Below are 22,896 nucleotides of genomic sequence, written 5' to 3' on the forward strand. Positions count from 1 at the left end.
TGTTCAAATTTAAACCGTATAAGTCTATTTGAAAATTGGAAGAGACGTGAGATTGATTTAATAAACGCGTGCTCTTCTGGACACCACAATTATCCTCAGACTTACGTGTGTCATTGTGTGGATATATCTTTTTGAAGAGTAACTTTCTTGGGAGACTTTTTTATCAATCACAGAGGTTGCATCAACATAAAAATATACGACCATCATTGCATGGACCATAGTCCACATAGCTATATGAAGCATGGATATAAGATATATTTCTATTATACTAAAAGTACATTATTTTTGTCCATAAAATACATTATTTTAGAGTACATTATTTTTGTACTGAAATACATTATTTAATATCATATATACTATGAAATAATGTATCTTTAATACAAAAATAATGTACTTTTAATATAATAAAAATCTACTTTATATTTATGGTCCACACAATAATTTACCAAAAACATACGAGTAATACTTATATTTAAAAATGTAATAGTAATCAATATTATTACTTATAAAAAAATTAATAATTTTAAAAGAAAAATGAAATACTTTTAAATTAAAATATAAAAATATTATATTTTTCTTAAAAAATATTACTCGGTACATTTTTCTGTATAAGTAACAAATACTTCATTCCTAATAAGTATTATATTTTTCAGTAAAAGTATTATATTTTCATCTTAACCCGACTTTCGCGAACAAGGATTCGTGTGACGGTCTCATACAAGATTTTGCCCTTATTGAAATATGGTGCATTGTGATATTTATACTATTTTTTAAAGGAGGATAGTTTTAAATAGGGGTTGTTTTTGTTAGGACTCTACAGTCCTTGGTCTAGTGTGATTCTATCTTTGTATATATTTATATCTTTTATGTTCCTGTTTGTATTCTAGAATCTAGAGTAGTGATAATATACCAGAATCTTGTTCACATCTAGTATCAGTTGTTCAGATTCTGTTTTCCTCATGGTGGCCAATGACAGTTCTGTCAGTTCCGAGAAGACTGTTTTTGAAGCTATCTCTGCTTTATCACCGCCCATTGCGCATGTTTCCTTGTCATCTGACGGAGCTTGGCTATGGTGAAAGAAGAAGGAAACAGAGCATATTGTAATGAAGCGAGGAAGAGGAAAAATTATCTCATTGATTGTTCCTGAGCATACACATACACTGTATTTATAAAGATGAAGAAGGAGGGAATGGAGGGAAGAGGTATGGCGGCAAGTTTGTTACAACGGACTGTTATAACAGACACAACAAAAAAAACATCTATAGCCCCTGGAGCCTTCTAGAGTCTTCTTCCTCCTTTGCGGTGCTCAGCGATAAAGCTTCAGACTTTATTATCCAATTCCCCCTCCCCCGGTAAGCTGGCGCATGCAAATTTTGTATGCCCAGCTTAGAAGTGAAACGATAAAACTCAGGCGCAGGGAGAGGCTTGGTGAATCCATCGGCGATTTGATTTGTCAAAGAAACGGAGAGAAGCTTGATCGATCACCCCTTTGCTTACTTTTTCACGTACGATATGGCAATCAATATCGATGTGTTTAGTAGGCTGATGAAAGACGTGGTTCTCCGCAATGGCCACGGCTGATTTATTATCACAAAATAATGTTGCCGGTCGTGTTGTGTCAACCTGTAGATCTTGAAGCAAATATGTCAGCCATTGTACCTCACAAACGGAAGCAGCCATTGCACCGTATTCGGCCTCGGAAGATGATCTGGACACGGTCACTTGCTTCTTGGATCGCCAAGTGATTAATGCAGGTCCTAAAAACACACAGTATCTAGTGACCGATTTTCTAGTTTCAGGACAAGTAGCCCAGTCAGAGTCGGAAAAAACTTTGAGATGTGTATCTATCTTTGTGGGATAGAAAAGGCCTTGGCCTGGTGAGCCCTTGATGTACCGTAACACACGGTGTGCAGCTGAAAGATGTACTTGCGTAGGAGCATCTACAAATTAGCTCAGTTGTTGGATAGCAAAAGAGATGTCGGGCCTGGTAGCTGTCAGATATAGAAGCCTGCCTATTAATCTCCTGTAACTGCTTGCATCTTCAAGAGGAACGCCATCACCATGACTAAGTTTTAGTCCTGGTGCCATTGGGGTGTTTGCCGGTTTAGAGCCCAGAAAGCCAGTCTCTTCTAATATGTATGTCAAGAGCATATTTCCTCTAGCAGATATTTAGGCCTTCAGCTGATGATTTCATTTCAATTCCTAGAAAATATCTAAGTGATCCAAGGTCCTTGATTTTGAATGTAGTATCCAAAAATACTTTTAGTTCATTGATCAATAGCATGTTAGAGCTGGCGACCAGAATATATATCGTCCACATATATAAGCAAAGCAATGAAATTATTACCAAAGCCTCTTGTAAACAGAGAAGGGTCTGACTTTGCTTGTTAGAAGCCAATGCCTTGCTAAGCTTCGCATTCCATTGTCGACTTGACCATATAAGGCGTTCTGTCAATTCCCGTGTTTTGTTCATTTGTAAGGCGTCAATCTCTGCCTCCATGGCCTTTCTCCAGCACTCGTGTTTTACAGCTTGAGTGTATGTCTTTGGTTCACTGATGGAAGTAACTGCCATAGAAAATGTTTTATGAGAAGGTTCAAGGCGGTCATAGGATATTACCTTTGAGAGAGCGTGGGGTGACGTTTTGTTATTGAGTACGTACAGTACTGCATCACAGTAATAATCTTGTAGTTTGCTAGGCAGATGACGCTATCTATTTGATCTTCCGGGCTGGACACTAGCTTCATTATTCGAATCAGCTCTCATGTTTTAATCAGAATCTTCATTGTTTTCAGTGTTTGAGGCAGCCTATTGAGGTTCATGTTTTCAGCCGGCAGTGGGCTATCATTATTCCCTTGGAAGTTGAATTCTTCAACATGAGAAATGGGAATGTTTAGCAGTGGCAAATCATACTCAGCTGAAATCTGCTTTGTCTTGACTAGAGGGAATTCTGTTTCATAAAAGACTACATCTCTAGAAACAAATGTTGTTTTATCATGCATGTCATACAGTAGATAACCCTTCATATTCGCAGGTATTCCAACAAGCACACACTTCCTCCCTCTAGGTGTCATTTTATGGCAAGCACGATCTAAGGTTGAGGCGTAACAGAGGCATCTAAAAACCCTCAATCCGCTTAAATCTGGATCCCTCCCATGTAGTCTTCGGTATGGGCTTTGCCACTTGATAATAGGAGAAGGAACACGATTTATTAAAAAAACTGCATGCAACACACATTGGCCCCAAAATTCTAGGGGCAGACTTGCTTGAAAACGTAGGGATCTTGCTACGTTTAATATGTGTTGGTGTTTGCGCTCCACTACGGCATTCTGCTGTGGCGTGTTTACACAAGACCTTTGGTGAACTATACCACACTAAGCAAAGAAAGTTTCCATGCAAACCTCTAACCCATTGTCACTGCGAATGATCTTTATTGGCAATCCAAACTGTGTACTAACAAACTTTTGAAACCTTTTAATCAATCCCTGTGTTTCAGACTTCTGTTTCATCAAATGAACCCATGTGTATCTCGAGTAATCATCTACTATTGTTAAGAAGTAACTCTCACCCCCCAACGATTGAACTATGAATGGCCCCCAAATATCAACATGCACAAGTTCAAAAATCACTTCTGATATTGTGTTACTAACTGGAAAATGTGCATTTTATTCAAGGGAAAATGTCCCAACCTTTGATGCCAAATTTCAGCACTACACTGCATGGCAAAACGATTACAAGAGTCAAAACAAACTTTCGGTGGTGTAAGCAGCAAGTATAGGCCCTTATCCTCCTTACCAAAACCAATCGTCTTCCCATGACTCCCCTGGAGAAGGCACTGATCATGTGTAAAAATTAGTTCATAGGCAGTATTTTGAAGTAGTTTGCTGACAGAGATGATGTTGAAATTAAAGGAGGGAATATGCAAGGCATTTTGTAAATATATGTCATCTGCAAACCTTATGTCCCCCATATGCTCAACACTCGCATGCTTTCCATTTGGTAAATTAACCATCATTCCATCAACAACATGATGATTATCAAACAATTCCAATGAACACACTATATGATCTGCTGCACCAGAATCCAATATCCAAGTAGAAGGATGCAAAGTAATTGAATTGATGTGAGTGATAGTATGACACTTGCCTTCATTTAAAGAGTCTGGATTGTTGAATTTTGGAATCGAGGATACTGCTGCAAAGGTGGAAAGGTGGAGGGGGCCTGATTCTGTCCCATTTGTCCTTGAAGGAGTGAAATTAATTTTTTTTTTGACGAAGTTTAAAAAAAATGCTTGTATATGTAAAGATTTGAATTTATGACTTAAAAATTGTTATATTAATTTTAAATTCACTTAACTATACTTATCTCAATTAATAAATATATATCAGCGAATGTTGAATTCATTTATAATTAAACTTCATATAGGGTCCAAAGTTTGAATGAGCACTAGCTAATCTAAAGTGTTTTTTTAAATAAAAAATAATATGTATACAAAAATTTAAATTTATCATTTAATTATTTGTAATTAACCCATACAATCCTTTAATAACTTCATATATTAAGGGATCTTATTTTTATTTTATCCCAAACTTATAAAATGATAGCCTGAAAACAATAATCAACTACAACTAAGCAAACAATAACTAAAGGAATAACAATCGAAGGACTAATCCTTATGTCTTAACATGCCCCACAAGATGGAGGAAACTCCCAACTTAGAACTAAAAGCCAAAAACAGAACACTACCCAGGGGTTTAGTTAATAGATCAACAATATGATATTTAGAAGAAGAGGGCCATTTCCATTTTTGGTCATACTGTTATTGAGGCATTGCCAATTTTAGTCCACTTCATTAATTTTTGCCACATTACAGCCAGTCTTATTTAGTCCTTGCCACTTTTAGTCCACTGTTAAAATTTTCGTCAAATTGCCGTCCAAAATCGGGGTATTTTTGGTCTTATCATGCTTTGATCATCTCCTTGACCCTTTGCCGTGGTTTTCCTTACACATTTTCATCCATTGAAGAGGTCTGACGAAAGCTATGTGAGCCACATTACAAAGCCATGGCTTTTACCGGACCTCTTCATTGGATGAAAATCTGTAAGGAAAACCACTACAAGGGGTAAAGGAGATGATCAAAGCATGAAAATATCAAAATACCCCTATTTTGGATGGTTATTTGACGAAAATTTTAACTGTGGACTAAAAGTGGCAAGGATTAAATAAGATTGGCCGCAATGTGGCAAAAAATAATGAAGTGGACTAAAATTGGCAATGGCCCAATAACAGTTGGACCAAAAATGGAAATGACTCTTATAAGAAATATGATAAACACATAAATCACCACTTGCATGTGTTTCATACTAGAGTGAAAGTTTGAAACACTTGATTGGCACTCACATACTATACGCCGCATTAAGATTGTCACAAAACTGAACAGGTAAACAATGAAATTTGTGATTAAATAACTTTTATCTTTTTTTATATTGAAACTTTTATGGATTAAAATATAGTTTAGTGTAACATCATATCGTAATTCAAAACCAAAAAAAAAAAAAGAGAAAAAAAAAAGCAAATGATAAAATTAAATTTTATATAAGAATAAAGAGGGCAAAACACAAAAAGAAAAAAAAAATTAATACCATATTTTTGAACTACACCATAATATATGTTCTAAAAATTTTCACTTTAATTTCAAGACAAGATAAATTAGTCGAAATTGTGGTGAGTACACTGTGTGACAAAAAATGTCACTCTAAGGGTGCATTATATTTAGGAAAACTATTATTTTTATTTAAATCGGAGGGGGTAACCCGACAAAGTGTTCACAGCCTAACTATGATTACACATGTATCTTCAAGATGGAAGACCATCTCTATCATCCTCTAAAATAGGTAGTAGCCCGGGGATTTGTCTTTACGTGCATGCCTTTAATTGGGAAATGCTATGAAGGATTTCGCCATAAAGTCTGCAGCTCTGTTCACTTCCCTGGGTACTAGATTTATCCTCCATGTTACCAGGAAACTCATCTCTTGTTTACATGCTTTAAGAATATTGCGTATTACTTGATTGGAAGCTATTATACTCTTAGGAATGACAATAGGTTAAAGGTGACTTAATTCACCACTCAACTCACTGTTATACTTTCTACACCCACCTACATCCCTTCCTTGTCACGTAATAGGTGAATTTTTTAAAAATTTATTGTACCCCTAGATGCAAGTACCCACAATGAGTACATAATGCGTATTATCTTTTTTTTTTTAATAATAATAATATTTAAATTATTACACATACTAAAATTCATTAGTTATATTAAAACATAAAATAATACAAATATTTAAATATAATGGCTATGTTTGGCAAACCTAGCTGAAAAGGTAGCTGAAAGCTGAAAAGTAACTGAAAGTTGAAAAGCTATAAGCTCGAAGCTGAAATCTGAAGAGCTGTTAAGCTAGCTGCTATGCTTAAAAGTGTTTGGTAAAATTAACTTTTTGATAAGTTGATAAATGTAAAACGACTAAAAATGACATCTTCATAAAAGTTAAATAGTTTTAAATTTAAATAGGTCTGTTTACATATTAAAATATAAAATAATAAAATCAATATAATTTAATAAAATATAAAGTAAGAACATATATTTGAAAATATATAAAGTAAAACAAGATGTTTATAAATAAAATCAATTCATACAAAAATTATTGTTCAAACACAAATATCAAATTAAAATTACAACGAAACATATTGAAGAAAAAAATCCAAAAGAGTTTTAATTGGGAATGATAAATGATGTCATTTATATAAAATAATAAGGATAAAGATGGAAAAAAAATTTAAGAAACTACTAGCTTATTTTTGAAAAGCTACCTGAAGCAGCGTTTCAAAATAAGCTTTTATTTTAAGCTACTAGCTTATTTTGAGAACATTACCAAACACAGTCAATAACTAACTTGCTAATTTTTTTTAAAATAAAATTATTAGTTCTGTTAGTTTTATGACCTTTGGGTAGTCAAAGGCAAGTCAACACTACCTGTTAGAATTGCAAGAATATAAGAAAAATGTAGGAAAAATATATGGAGAGAATATACGTATTGTATTACTCAATTGCTTGTCCTCCCTCCATGTATGGAGGTCTATTTATAAATATTTTGGGCCTAGAGCCCTATAAGGATTAAGAATACTGATTTGCCTCATATTGAGAGTCCTTGTTACATTACACAATCATTATTGTGTGGACCATGATCCACATAGCTGTGTGGACTATACTATCAAATAATGCACATTCAATATAAAAATAATGTACATTCAGTATAAAAATAATGTACATTATATTCAGGGGATGTACATTATTTTTGTACTGAATGTACATTATTTTTATAGTATAAAAATAATGTACATTCAGTGCAAAAATAATGTACATTTAGTACATTAAAAATGCACATTTTATTATGGTCCACACAGCTGTGTGGACCATGGTCCACACAATAATTTGCCTACATTACAAATAGTAAGCCCTAATTTTACTTATATTGTAAATACTAAGTCCAATCCTTATTGCACTCATCGGTAGCTCTGCAGTTGGTCTTCTTCTTGGGCCTTCTTGATCCGGTTACTCTCTTAGGCTAGTCCATGTGACACTGGCCTAGTATATTATCCATAAAGTTCTGTTTTAATATAATAAAAATATTCAAATATAATAACTAAATTGTTAATTTTTCAAAATAAACTTATTAGTTTAGAACTAAAATTAGTAAAAGTTGTACTAAAAAAAGAAAGAAGTTAACATGAGTTATAGAAACTTTTAGATCGAATTAACTAATACTAGTACTTATTTTACTATTAATTATATATAAAATAACATCGTGGGTCGAGTGGGTTCTATGCAAGTTTGTTATTAAAAAAACAAAAACAAAAAAAAAATCAAAAAACAAAAAACAAAAAAAAAAACAAAAAAACTTACCTGTAACCCGGGTGACTGCAGTCTTAATTTTTAAGATCCATCCCAACACACCACTCGCTAAAGCCCAAAAAAATATGATCCATGTGGGTAGAATTTGGATGGATATCTTATGACTAATTGAACTTGTCATCCCTGATTACTCTAATGACACTCCCCATAATTGTGTGATAAACTATATCGTGGTTGAAGTGATTCAGACAGTTAGCTGCTCTAATTATTATAGAAATTTTAAGGTATTAGAATTCAATAAAAAAAATAGCATAATAAAAATAATACTCTATATAACCATTCTAGTTTCACTTTTATTACTTGGCTTTAACCATTTGAATATGGCAGTTTTTTTAGAATTCGCCCTTGCTAACTTTAAAAACTAGATTGTAACGGTCCAAAAAAAAAAAAAAAAAAAAAAACCTAGATTGTAACTTGTAAGGACATGGCTCGAACCTAACTTTTTAACTTTTTTAGACTCACGTGGAAAGTATTGCCACATGTAGAAACTATTGAGGCAGTGAATCCGTGAAAGACTGTTAAATAGACGGGCGGCAAATTATATTTCTAAAAATAATTTTTAGATTTTATACCTCTTATTAATTGTTTTTGTATCGATAAACAAATTGAAAGCACATTGCATAATAATTATAGACATATAACATGATAACTACGTATACATAAACTACTAATTAACTACATGTACAAAATATGTTAATTGCAAACATAACATTAGGGATGACTGTAAACGCGAAAAAACTTGAATTGTATATTTCAAAATTCAAAGTATATCGGTTACAATAAGTAGTATATATCAAACGGAAGGGTACAATCTCTGTATAGGAGTCCTCTGATTCTCTACTAGAAGTATGCCGATTTGAAGTGCGCCGAATTCGGAATATGCCGAATTGGAAGTGTGCCAAGTTCAGAGTATGCTGAACTGGAAGTATGCCTTGTTGTGCCGAGTTCGGAGTATGTCGAACTGGAGGCGTGCCGAGTTATGCCGAGCTATCCCGAGTTATGCTGAGTTCGGGGTATGCCGAACTGAAAGTAGACCGAGTTCAGAGTATGCTGAACTGGAGGCGTGCCGAGTTATGCCGAGTTCGGGGTATGCCGAACTGGAAGTAGACCGAGTTCAGAGTATGCTGAACTGGAGGCGTGCCGAGTCTTTCGGTGCAAATAATTGCAGGTGAGTCCTCCCGGTGCAAATAAATTGCAGGCGTATCCCTCGATGCAAATAATTGCAGGTGCTCGGTGCAAATAAATTGTAGGCGTGCTCCCGATGAGATGCAGATCTTCAGAGCTTCGAAGTCTTCTGACCTTTAATGCCTTGAAAATGGAACCACTATTTATAGTGGTGGGTGTGTAGAGAAAATCTAACAACCCTATCCCTTTGTATTTAATTTAATATTTTGAATTAAATAGAAGGAATGTACTTGGACACCATCACGTCCAGGTTCATAATTTTATATTTATGAACCAATTTATAATATCCACATCTTTCCCAAAATTATATGATCCACATGTATTTTCGATGGGCCAAACCAAGTCCGAGCCTGTCAATTTGAGCAGTCCAATTGATCCAATAGTCTAGTCCAACTCAATTAAATATTCTTTCAATTGGGGCCGAACAATCTAACATCCAATTACGTTTAATTAAGTAATTAAACCAATTAATTATTTATTGGGCCATTAAATCATCCCAATTAAATAAATATTAGTCCAATTAACAAAATTAAGTAATTAATTTGATAACCCATCATNAAAAAAAAAAAAAAAAAAAAAACCTAGATTGTAACTTGTAAGGACATGGCTCGAACCTAACTTTTTAACTTTTTTAGACTCACGTGGAAAGTATTGCCACATGTAGAAACTATTGAGGCAGTGAATCCGTGAAAGACTGTTAAATAGACGGGCGGCAAATTATATTTCTAAAAATAATTTTTAGATTTTATACCTCTTATTAATTGTTTTTGTATCGATAAACAAATTGAAAGCACATTGCATAATAATTATAGACATATAACATGATAACTACGTATACATAAACTACTAATTAACTACATGTACAAAATATGTTAATTGCAAACATAACATTAGGGATGACTGTAAACGCGAAAAAACTTGAATTGTATATTTCAAAATTCAAAGTATATCGGTTACAATAAGTAGTATATATCAAACGGAAGGGTACAATCTCTGTATAGGAGTCCTCTGATTCTCTACTAGAAGTATGCCGATTTGAAGTGCGCCGAATTCGGAATATGCCGAATTGGAAGTGTGCCAAGTTCAGAGTATGCTGAACTGGAAGTATGCCTTGTTGTGCCGAGTTCGGAGTATGTCGAACTGGAGGCGTGCCGAGTTATGCCGAGCTATCCCGAGTTATGCTGAGTTCGGGGTATGCCGAACTGAAAGTAGACCGAGTTCAGAGTATGCTGAACTGGAGGCGTGCCGAGTTATGCCGAGTTCGGGGTATGCCGAACTGGAAGTAGACCGAGTTCAGAGTATGCTGAACTGGAGGCGTGCCGAGTCTTTCGGTGCAAATAATTGCAGGTGAGTCCTCCCGGTGCAAATAAATTGCAGGCGTATCCCTCGATGCAAATAATTGCAGGTGCTCGGTGCAAATAAATTGTAGGCGTGCTCCCGATGAGATGCAGATCTTCAGAGCTTCGAAGTCTTCTGACCTTTAATGCCTTGAAAATGGAACCACTATTTATAGTGGTGGGTGTGTAGAGAAAATCTAACAACCCTATCCCTTTGTATTTAATTTAATATTTTGAATTAAATAGAAGGAATGTACTTGGACACCATCACGTCCAGGTTCATAATTTTATATTTATGAACCAATTTATAATATCCACATCTTTCCCAAAATTATATGATCCACATGTATTTTCGATGGGCCAAACCAAGTCCGAGCCTGTCAATTTGAGCAGTCCAATTGATCCAATAGTCTAGTCCAACTCAATTAAATATTCTTTCAATTGGGGCCGAACAATCTAACATCCAATTACGTTTAATTAAGTAATTAAACCAATTAATTATTTATTGGGCCATTAAATCATCCCAATTAAATAAATATTAGTCCAATTAACAAAATTAAGTAATTAATTTGATAACCCATCATNCAATTAACAAAATTAAGTAATTAATTTGATAACCCATCATCCATCACGGCCCAACAATATTGTTTAAATTTTCAGTGCCAACAAATTGCCCCTTTGAGACTTACTTGGCGTGCTCCAAATGCAAAGAGAAGGAAGTCTCGAAAATAAACATAGTCCAAGAGACCCAACTTGTTGTCAATGTTTGCAGGTAATAGTGTGACCAAACTTGTTGTCAATGTTTGCAGCACACGTCCAGCAGCCCAATTGTGTGAACAATCTCATCAAAAGCCTACCTTGTTTGTTTTAATTTGAGTCAAAAAATTCAATTTAATTTTAGCTACAATAAAAATTTCTTTTCCAGAATTTGGACTCTCAGCACATGTACGAAAATCTCCCATGTACGAATTCGCCAGCAGCTCACACCCGCAAATGACAAATCAGTTTTAGAACTTCAACTGGAATTGGAGTCTTATCACACATTCAACCACTTACTCTGAAATTGATAAGAATTGGTGCAACAATTTGATAAGGATAAACAGCGTATTCTGAGTTCTAAACCCATTTAAACTCCAGCATTTCACAAGTATAAATAGGCCTCAATAATTCCTTTTCTTCAAACCAAGAAACAGAGTCCTTGCAGTCGACCTTCGACCTTCTGAGGTAATTTAAATTCTTGCAATATACTATTTTCTTGATTTCTTTTACAGGAAAGAAGAAGAACAAGATACGCGAAGCATTGGGTAGAAAACACCCGAAAATTTGATTTTCTGAGGTGTATTTCACCATTGTTTGAGCTTGCCATCTTCACAAACATTGGACCGGAGCTTCCCCCGAATTAATTTATTGGGTTGTCTTCCGCCACTGCTTGGCTCACCCTCTTCATAAACACTGGACTAGAACTTCTTGGAAACTGATTAATTCTTTTCCAGAATGTTTCTACCATTGTTTGGTTCTTCCTTGTCGCTGCTGTTACTCACAGTGGACCGAAAGCTTTTTGGAAATTGATTTTCCAGAATTCTTTTTCACGATTGTTGAACCTTCATTGTCATTGGAGCATATCAACGAGACAATGAGAGACACGCGAAGACTTTGGAACGGAACACTTGGGAATTAATTTTCTCGAGTCGTTGTCCTCCATTGTCGGATTTCATGCCGCCGGCCACCATCGTCGAAGAAAAAATCCGTCAAAGCGTCGCCTGGCACATGCTCCGGCATGTTGCCGTTATCTCACGAACTGCCATCGCCATATGGTTACCTTAGGGTGTTGCTCCGGCACATCGTCGTCGTCGACCCGTCGCCTTCGCATATGAAGGAAAAGAAACCACTACGGAGACGCAAGGAATCACCCATGAATTAATTTTCTCGAGGTGTATTCTGTTATCATCTAACTCTCGCCGCCGGTCACGTTGTCGGAGATGAAAGCTGTTGCATGCTCGCCAGGCACGTGCTCCGGCACGTTGCTGTCGTCTTAATCGACGAAGAAGAGGAAACCTTGCCACCGCCAATGAATCTGTTACTGCTTCGCCGCCGAGAATAGTCTGCCACCTTCTTGGAATTTCGCAGCTACCGGCGGAATTTCTGTCACCGCAGGGTGTTGTTCCGGCACGCCTCCATCGTCACCCCCCTGTTTGTGAACGAAGACCTGTCTGGACTTGTTTCTATCTTGCTCAAACTCTTGGCGTCATCAATAGTGGACCAGAGCTTCCTGGGAATTTATTTCCTGGGTTGTTTTTTTTTTTTTGTCCTTGTTTGAGGATTGCCCTCCACATCTGGTAGTCTACTACTGCGCCCAAGCTTTCAACATGTCGCCATGAGATGCTCGACGACACCCTGCCCCAGCCGCTGTGGCGGCGCCTTGAAAGAATCTGATATGGATTCTCTGTAGTAGACCATCACCCAGCTTTATTCTAAAGTTCGACGGCGACCAACGCGGACATTGTTACGCAGCGGTGAAAACCGTTCGGCTGAGCTCTCCTCATGAATCCATCTCTCTTTATTTAACTTTATGCTGCCTTTGAAATATTTAACCTGACACCCATATTTAATGTTGACTTTATTGTACACATCTTGTGTTACCTTGAGCCACGTGCATTTGCCTTGGACAGTGCGAGCACTATTTTTTGAAATAACAATTCGATCACTATTGCTTTGTTCTCTCACCCACTACCAACATGGTCACATGGAGCTTTTGCTTTTTTTCCTTTGCATTATTACTGGCGTGAGTAATAAGTATATATAGGGAGCAATGTATATACATACACGGTCCATTGAACCCATAATTCTTATATATATATTTTGCTTTGAATGTAGTGTAGACACGTATATATATAATATATATAATCCCTCAACTTTGTATGTTTGTGTGTAATTTTGCTTTTTTTTCTCTCTTTTTTTTCTCTGGTTGTTTTGTGGCAGTACACAGTACATATACATATATATAATCCATTTTTGTTTTTGTTGTTCTCCCCCATACGTCGTGTATATATATATATATATATAATATGTATATATATGTGACCACTGTTAATATATATATATATATATATATATATATAACCCTATTTATTTATATTATATATATATTTGTTTTGGGTGTAGTGTGGGTACATAATATATATATGACAGTACGTAGGTGTATATATAATATATATATGTTTGCTCTCTTTTTTTTGTTTTGTTGTTTTTTTTTTTTTCGTTTTTGTTTTTGTTTTTTTTTTTTTTTNTTTTTGTTTTTGTTTTTGTTTTTTTTTTTGTTTAGCAGTACGTAGTGTATATGACATGAAGGTTTTTGTTTTGTTGTCTTTGCAGGTTGCACAACGTAGGGTCGGAACATACATACACGTGGACCACAATCACCACATTCATAATCCAGGTTTATTTTTCCCCACTGTCTCTTTTCCCTTTGCTATTTACAAAACTCTTTCCCTTTCATCTGCTTGGAGTGCGTGTACACACGTATATACACCTCCATAATATATGTAATGTGTATGGTGTATGGCCTTTCTCTCCTTTTCAATATTACGCATGTGGTGACCACGCATATATGTTTAATCTTTCACATGCATTTCCTTTGCCTTGCTTTTTTACTTTTTCCTTATACTCCATCTGGCGTGTGCACATACAATTGCTTTATATATGCTGTACATACTTGCTTCGCCATGTAATGTGTGTACACACGTCATAATATATGATGGGTAGATATATGACCATATGTGTATGCATACAACATATATGAAGCTTCCTCTAGACATTTGTCAATTTCCTTTGAGCCTTGAATTCTTCCCTTGCTTTATAAATTGTTGACACCCCGGGCTTGGTTTCTTTGATTCATATACCCAGAACCATCTTTGAACAATGGTGGAAATTTGGGAATCGGTGGAAGCTGATAAGCAAAGGAAACTTAAGATATCGAAGGATGTGACCAGGAAAAATAGCACGTCCTTCATCATCTACCCACCAATGACGCCGAGAAATCTTCCGGCCCCTACATTGCCATATCGAGTGGAAAACTGGACCGTTGACGCTGAAGCCCAGCCGTCAAAGACATGGGTTCTACAAACCGGTCTACAACATGTGGACTACTCAAGCGCACTCCCAACCTTAGGGAGACAGATACTTGAGGACAAGGCCTCATGGAATCAACACCCTAGCTTCAAGGGCGAGTTCAGCTTCACCAAGGGGTACTGGGAATGGACCGAGGTCATACTCAGTAGGCATCGTAACCTCTTGGAAGCCGTGACGATCTACGATGGCATATATGCCTCTTTGTTCACATATGACCATTCAACACATATCATTCAGGCGTTTTGCGAAGCGTGGTGCCCCAAGACCAACTCATTGCTTACTTCGGCCGGCGAGCTCTCGATCTCACTTTGGGACATTCATGTACTCTGCGGCCTACCAATATCTGGCGACATTTACGACGAACATGTCCCCAATGCTTTGGAATTGACAGGGTCAGATGCTGACCATGGATTTACCCCTCAATGTTGCAAGTATCTGTTCCAAGCGTACAATTACCTTTACAATCAGCGTAAACGACCACGTGGTGTTCGCAATCAGAAAGATGAGGATCGCTCGCTTCATGTCAACGAGTGGATAGAGTTCTGGAGTAGGAGGCCGCAAGTTTATGATAGGCCCATACTAAGTAAAAATGATAAGAGGAAGAGTCGTCCAAAGAACACCCAAAATCCAAGCACGCCTTTCGTTGAGCTAGGAATTCCCCCTGAACTTGAAGAGGAGACCCACCTAGCGGCATATCTATGCTGTTGGTTGTGTGTGTTTGTACTCCCTATCAAAGCTACCCGACTTATTCGCTACACAACTTTCAAGATGGCAAGTTTGATGGCAACAGGCCAAAGGTTAAACCTCGCGATCCCTGTACTTGCGTCCATTTATGATGGACTGAATACCATATCTAATTCTGCCAACCCAGGGCAAGCTCATAGTCGCTTCTCTATATTTAATTTGCTCATTGTTGTGATGCTCAAGTCACTAATATTTAAAAAATAAAATAAAAACTCTTTGAACACAAAAAAAGAAAAAACCTCCATGAGTCAGGAAAATAAAAATCAATACATAGCAAAGCATCTGCTGCCACCCAAAACTACAAACAAACAGGTAAAGTTTAAAGAAATTTTATGAAAAAATAAAACTTTTAAGCACAGCCACACAGATTAGTACGTAGTAGACTATATACTTTTTCCAAACAAAGTTAAAAACATATATTTTCTATGAAAAAACTAATAAACTACCTGCATGGATGTTAGATATTCATGGCCAAACATATATTTTCTACGAAAAAATAGAAAAAAATAAAACTAATACACTACCTGTTAGGATCTTAGATATTCATGGCCGACTTTGGCCTTTGCCCTTTGAGTAGGGGAACGCCGCCACGCCGGCAGGGGTGGAGTCAGGATTTGTTGGTGCGGGGGGCCAATCATAATTTCAGACAGAATAATAAAATACATTAATATTTACTTAATATATTCCAAAATACATCATTATATTACAAATTTATTAAAATTTAGAACGTCTTATTTGCATGTCACGAAAATCATCTATAATTGAATCTATACTAAATTGCTTTGCAATTTGTTTTTCAATATATACTAACAAACAATCATTAAGAAATTCATTTTCCATCTTGTTACGAAGTGTAGTCTTGACCATATTCATGGCAAAAAAATAAAATCGTTTGTTCTGTAGTAGTTGTAGATATTGGAAGTGTGAGAATAAGAGTTACTACTCTAAACACAAGAGGATATATGTACGATTTTCTCGTATTCACCAACTATTGACATAGATCATAAATACTTTCTAGTGTTCTAAAATCAGGAAGTTGTCGCACATGTTCAAAATATTCAAGTAAAATGTAGTGTTGTCTTATTGACAAATAGTCTTCCCAAATAGATGTTTGGGTTCAATTTCCCATTACCATCTTCTAACAATTCTCTATTTAATTCTTTATTTGTATCAAGCTTGAGGGTGTGTTTGGTTGGTGGATTTAGGCATAAGGAATGAGTATGAAAGTGATTGTTTGTGTTTGGTTGATAGGTTTTGTGAATGCTACTATGGGTTTGGAATACCCTATTAATGACAAAACCCATACCCTTATTAAATAAGGGTTTCATCTCCCTTCCTCCTTTCTTCCTCAACTATTAATAATCATTCCCATTCCACCCAACTACCAAACATGCTAAATACTTTCACCAAAACCCATTACCATTACCAAGTATTTGATACCCATTCCGATTCCGATTCCCATGTGCGAACCAAACGCACCCTGAGTGTGTCCAGAACTACAAAAATTCAAATGCTTTAAAAACTATAAATGCATTCAAGAAATGGAAAGTTACACATGTACATTTGGAGCTTGAAGTTTGAAGAAGATGAGAAGATGAGAAGAACATGCGATTAAGGCGAAGGGTGTCCGAACCATGCTGTGAGCGATGTTCTNTCCCAACCTTAGGGAGACAGATACTTGAGGACAAGGCCTCATGGAATCAACACCCTAGCTTCAAGGGCGAGTTCAGCTTCACCAAGGGGTACTGGGAATGGACCGAGGTCATACTCAGTAGGCATCGTAACCTCTTGGAAGCCGTGACGATCTACGATGGCATATATGCCTCTTTGTTCACATATGACCATTCAACACATATCATTCAGGCGTTTTGCGAAGCGTGGTGCCCCAAGACCAACTCATTGCTTACTTCGGCCGGCGAGCTCTCGATCTCACTTTGGGACATTCATGTACTCTGCGGCCTACCAATATCTGGCGACATTTACGACGAACATGTCCCCAATGCTTTGGAATTGACAGGGTCAGATGCTGACCATGGATTTACCCCTCAATGTTGCAAGTATCTGTTCCAAGCGTACAATTACCTTTACAATCAGCGTAAACGACCACGTGGTGTTCGCAATCAGAAAGATGAGGATCGCTCGCTTCATGTCAACGAGTGGATAGAGTTCTGGAGTAGGAGGCCGCAAGTTTATGATAGGCCCATACTAAGTAAAAATGATAAGAGGAAGAGTCGTCCAAAGAACACCCAAAATCCAAGCGGCAAGATCCCCGCACTCAAGGGTTGGACCAAAGTGACTAGAACGCCTTTCGTTGAGCTAGGAATTCCCCCTGAACTTGAAGAGGAGACCCACCTAGCGGCATATCTATGCTGTTGGTTGTGTGTGTTTGTACTCCCTATCAAAGCTACCCGACTTATTCGCTACACAACTTTCAAGATGGCAAGTTTGATGGCAACAGGCCAAAGGTTAAACCTCGCGATCCCTGTACTTGCGTCCATTTATGATGGACTGAATACCATATCTAATTCTGCCAACCCAGGGCAAGCTCATAGTCGCTTCTCTATATTTAATTTGCTCATTGTTGTGATGCTCAAGTCACTAATATTTAAAAAATAAAATAAAAACTCTTTGAACACAAAAAAAGAAAAAACCTCCATGAGTCAGGAAAATAAAAATCAATACATAGCAAAGCATCTGCTGCCACCCAAAACTACAAACAAACAGGTAAAGTTTAAAGAAATTTTATGAAAAAATAAAACTTTTAAGCACAGCCACACAGATTAGTACGTAGTAGACTATATACTTTTTCCAAACAAAGTTAAAAACATATATTTTCTATGAAAAAACTAATAAACTACCTGCATGGATGTTAGATATTCATGGCCAAACATATATTTTCTACGAAAAAATAGAAAAAAATAAAACTAATACACTACCTGTTAGGATCTTAGATATTCATGGCCGACTTTGGCCTTTGCCCTTTGAGTAGGGGAACGCCGCCACGCCGGCAGGGGTGGAGTCAGGATTTGTTGGTGCGGGGGGCCAATCATAATTTCAGACAGAATAATAAAATACATTAATATTTACTTAATATATTCCAAAATACATCATTATATTACAAATTTATTAAAATTTAGAACGTCTTATTTGCATGTCACGAAAATCATCTATAATTGAATCTATACTAAATTGCTTTGCAATTTGTTTTTCAATATATACTAACAAACAATCATTAAGAAATTCATTTTCCATCTTGTTACGAAGTGTAGTCTTGACCATATTCATGGCAAAAAAATAAAATCGTTTGTTCTGTAGTAGTTGTAGATATTGGAAGTGTGAGAATAAGAGTTACTACTCTAAACACAAGAGGATATATGTACGATTTTCTCGTATTCACCAACTATTGACATAGATCATAAATACTTTCTAGTGTTCTAAAATCAGGAAGTTGTCGCACATGTTCAAAATATTCAAGTAAAATGTAGTGTTGTCTTATTGACAAATAGTCTTCCCAAATAGATGTTTGGGTTCAATTTCCCATTACCATCTTCTAACAATTCTCTATTTAATTCTTTATTTGTATCAAGCTTGAGGGTGTGTTTGGTTGGTGGATTTAGGCATAAGGAATGAGTATGAAAGTGATTGTTTGTGTTTGGTTGATAGGTTTTGTGAATGCTACTATGGGTTTGGAATACCCTATTAATGACAAAACCCATACCCTTATTAAATAAGGGTTTCATCTCCCTTCCTCCTTTCTTCCTCAACTATTAATAATCATTCCCATTCCACCCAACTACCAAACATGCTAAATACTTTCACCAAAACCCATTACCATTACCAAGTATTTGATACCCATTCCGATTCCGATTCCCATGTGCGAACCAAACGCACCCTGAGTGTGTCCAGAACTACAAAAATTCAAATGCTTTAAAAACTATAAATGCATTCAAGAAATGGAAAGTTACACATGTACATTTGGAGCTTGAAGTTTGAAGAAGATGAGAAGATGAGAAGAACATGCGATTAAGGCGAAGGGTGTCCGAACCATGCTGTGAGCGATGTTCTCTTGCAATCTGGTTTAGATAGTTTGAGAATTGGGATTGAAAGTCAAAAAGTAAATAATATAAAGCTCACTCTACATGTTTGCTTGGAGGGGGCAAAATAGTAAATATTTGGTGGGGGGCCAAAAAACAAGAATTTACTACAATGCTAATAGAAAAATATATTTTGGCGGGGGGCCAAGGCCCCCTGCAACTCACATGTGGCTCCGCCACTGCACGCCGGTCATCCTCAAAGGAAATCTGTGAAGGAGATCTAGGGTTTCCTGTGAAGAGATTTAGTGGGGTGAGAGAATGAACAACAAAGGCAACTCTGAAGTGTGAAAGTCAGATTTTAGAGGGGACTCACCGAGAATGGGCCGAGTGGCTGAACGAGTGAACGATGATTCGTTGAAGGCGATACTGAGAGGTCCGGAGTCGGAGTTGCAGTTCCATGGAGAGGTAGAACTAGTGAACTGGCCGAAGAAGATGAGATAGAGATCTCAGATCTTAGAGACAAAGTAGAGTAGATATGGGAAGTCGCTAGAGAAACAGAGAAAGAAGAGAGAGGGAGAATTGCGAGAATGAAAAGGGGCGGAGCGGAGGAATAAGAGACCCCTGTAACCCTAAGTCTATTTATATAGTATCCATATTTTCGGGTTTCGGGTCGAATCCGATTCTAATATTGTAAATCCGAAATTCGAACCATATAACAGCCTTATTGCATAGCCTTACTCGGGTTGGACCCGAAACGGGTCGAATCCGACCTGATTTGTGTTTTCTCGGGTCGAACCCGTGAAATTTTGGGCTTGACCCGAAATGTGCCCAGCCCTAGGAAGAGCTTTCACCACTCAATCAAGAATTTACCATGGATGTGTATGCATTCCAATGAGGATATTATGATTCTCAATCTTATGGGGCTAACCAATATGATGGATATGGAAATCCTTGCACATCTCAAGCCCCACCTCCTAACCATTACTTTGATGCTCAATCCCAATATTTTCATCCACCACATTTCCACCCCCAAAACTCATACTCTCAATACACTCCAAACTACCAAAATCCTTACCCACCACAACCTTACCAAGACTCGTGTTATTTTTCTCAACCTTCACGCCAAAATTCCTTCCCACAACCTTCACTAGATTTCAATCTACCACAATATCCTTACCCACCACAAGATTACTCTCCAAATCCATACCCCTCACCCATTCATTACACACCATACCCCCAAGACACTCAACCTCTAGACTTTTTAGAATTATACACAGTTTTTTCCCCAATTTGGAACTAGAATTGGAACATTATATTTTGAGTTCTAATTAGGTTACTATAGTACGCAGTTTAATTCAAACTAAACCGTGATCATCCCATGACCCTACTTCTAGTTCTAGCTCGACTTTTGGATTACTCAGCTCATTGGTAAAGAAGTGTTTTTCTTCATTTAGATTGTCTTAATTAATAGGCTGCACTTATTGGAGTCGAACTTGTAATCTTGTAGTTACTAAGTCAACCGACGATCAACTTGACTAGAATTGCTCAAATCATGTCGCTTACTTGCCTACAATCTATTACTTAGAAACCAATTGAGTTGTCTGGGCAGACAACTGTGTCACTTGTTAGTTAGGGACTTAGGGAGGTTTTTTTTTTTTGCCAAATTTAAAGGAATAACATGTATGTCACCTACTTTTATTACTGATGGCTGATGCTTTGTCTAGAGAGTATTATACTAGTAAGTACAACGGCTATGATCACTTTAATGGGCCCTATAATAACTGTAGTGTTCTTCTCAATAAGTGTTTGTTGCTCTTCATAACCGTTGCTCCTTAATGAGACGGTGCTCTGTAATAAGTATGCAACTATTACATTTAATTGCTTTTATTATTGTGCTCTTGTTCCTTGTATCCGGGTCAGATTGATAATATATCCAATTGTCCCATTATCAGACCCTCTACTCCTAAGCTGCAAGTGTAGCAGAGTCAGTTAGGGAGTAATAATACTACAATAGCTATGGTATTTTGTTTTCCACTAGTGGTTTCCTTTATGGCCTCTTTTGCCTTTTGGGCAAGTTCTTCTCTCAATTTTTTTGATTGCACTTGTAGGTTGTACACTTCTTTTGGTGCTAGTGGAGTCAAAGTATACTTCTTNAGAATAGGAAAATAAATCAGTATATAATAATACAAAATAATAGAGTTTAATATTTCTTAGAAAATAATTTAAAAAAAATCAACAATACGAAATCAAGGAAAAATTCAAGTTCTTGAATGCAATACTCTTTACAATATGTTATTTTATTAAGAGATCTCTATAAGTGACTAATTAAATAAATCAATATGTTAAAGCACAAAAAAAGCGAAATTTGATATTTCTAAGAAACTAATTTCATAAATAAAAAATAAAAACAATACAAAATCAAGGAAAATTGAAGTTATGTGTAAGTCACATTTTCCTTAATATCATTTCGCTACATCTCTAGGTATTAAAAGCTTGTATTGTGTAGTTTATGTATATTAAGCTTCAATTTTATAAACATAAATAAAAGATATAGTTGTTCGTAGCTCTTGTAGCTCAGTTGGTTATAGCACCCGTTTAGTAAGCGGGAGGTCTTGAGTTCAAATCTCAATTAGAGCAACCCCCTAAGTAAAACATATATATATTCTATAAATCGAACGTAGTGAATGTCAATACCAAAATATGTAAATTCGTGAAAATCAAGTTTTGATTTTGTGAACATAGAACAAATTGAATGTCATTATCTCATGATGTGCCAATAGTTACGTAAGATTTCGTTTTATGAACATCTATAAAGGATACTATAGAGATAGAACTAGATATATCAAAATGGACCAACCTAACCCGTATGTTATGACCTGTCATGGGCTAGCCCGTTTGTGGGTCAGGTTAGGTTGACCTTTGTTTTTTTTTTTAATGTTGTGGGTCAGGTTAGGTTGACCTTTGTTTTTTTTTTTAATGTGTTGTATTTTTTCAAACCAGAGATGAGGTGGCTTTTTGCCTTCCGTCATCCATGCTTAAATCTAATTCATTAAGCTTTAACTTCTTGAATGCAATACTCTTTCAAATATGTTACCTTATTAAGAGATCTCTATAAGAGAATAGGAAAATAAATCAGTATATAATAATACAAAATAATAGAGTTTAATATTTCTTAGAAAATAATTTCAAAAAAATCAGCAATACGAAATCAAGGAAAAATTCAAGTTCTTGAATGCAATACTCTTTCAAATATGTTATTTTATTAAGAGATCTCTATAAGTGAATAATTAAATAAATCAATATTTTAAAGCACAAAAAAGCAAAATTTGATATTTCTAAGAAACTAATTTCATAAATAAAAAATAAAAAATCAACAATACGAAATCAAGGAAAATTGAAGTTATGTGTAAGTCACATTTTCCTTAATATCATTTCGCTACATCTCTAGGTATTAAAAGCTTGTATTGTGTAGTTTATGTATATTAAGCTTCAGTTTTATAA

At 36.2% G+C, this 22,896-nt stretch overlaps 1 protein-coding gene and 1 non-coding gene across 2 annotated transcripts; both read left to right on the top strand.

The window, feature by feature from the left end:
- Positions 1-14,407: 14,407 nt before the first annotated feature.
- Positions 14,408-18,413, top strand: LOC115996029. Its single transcript, XM_031235174.1, has 3 exons — positions 14,408-15,237; positions 17,608-17,845; positions 18,351-18,413. The coding sequence occupies exons 1-3, from the start codon at positions 14,408-14,410 to the stop codon at positions 18,411-18,413; spliced, it is 1,131 nt and encodes a 376-aa protein (XP_031091034.1).
- Positions 18,414-21,958: 3,545 nt separating this feature from the next.
- TRNAT-AGU lies at positions 21,959-22,032 on the top strand. The gene has a single exon. It is a non-coding gene; the product is annotated as a tRNA-Thr (tRNA).
- The last annotated feature ends 864 nt before the right edge of the window (positions 22,033-22,896 follow it).

Source organism: Ipomoea triloba, chromosome 11 (assembly GCF_003576645.1).
Source record: "Ipomoea triloba cultivar NCNSP0323 chromosome 11, ASM357664v1".
Taxonomy (NCBI): domain Eukaryota; kingdom Viridiplantae; phylum Streptophyta; class Magnoliopsida; order Solanales; family Convolvulaceae; genus Ipomoea; species Ipomoea triloba.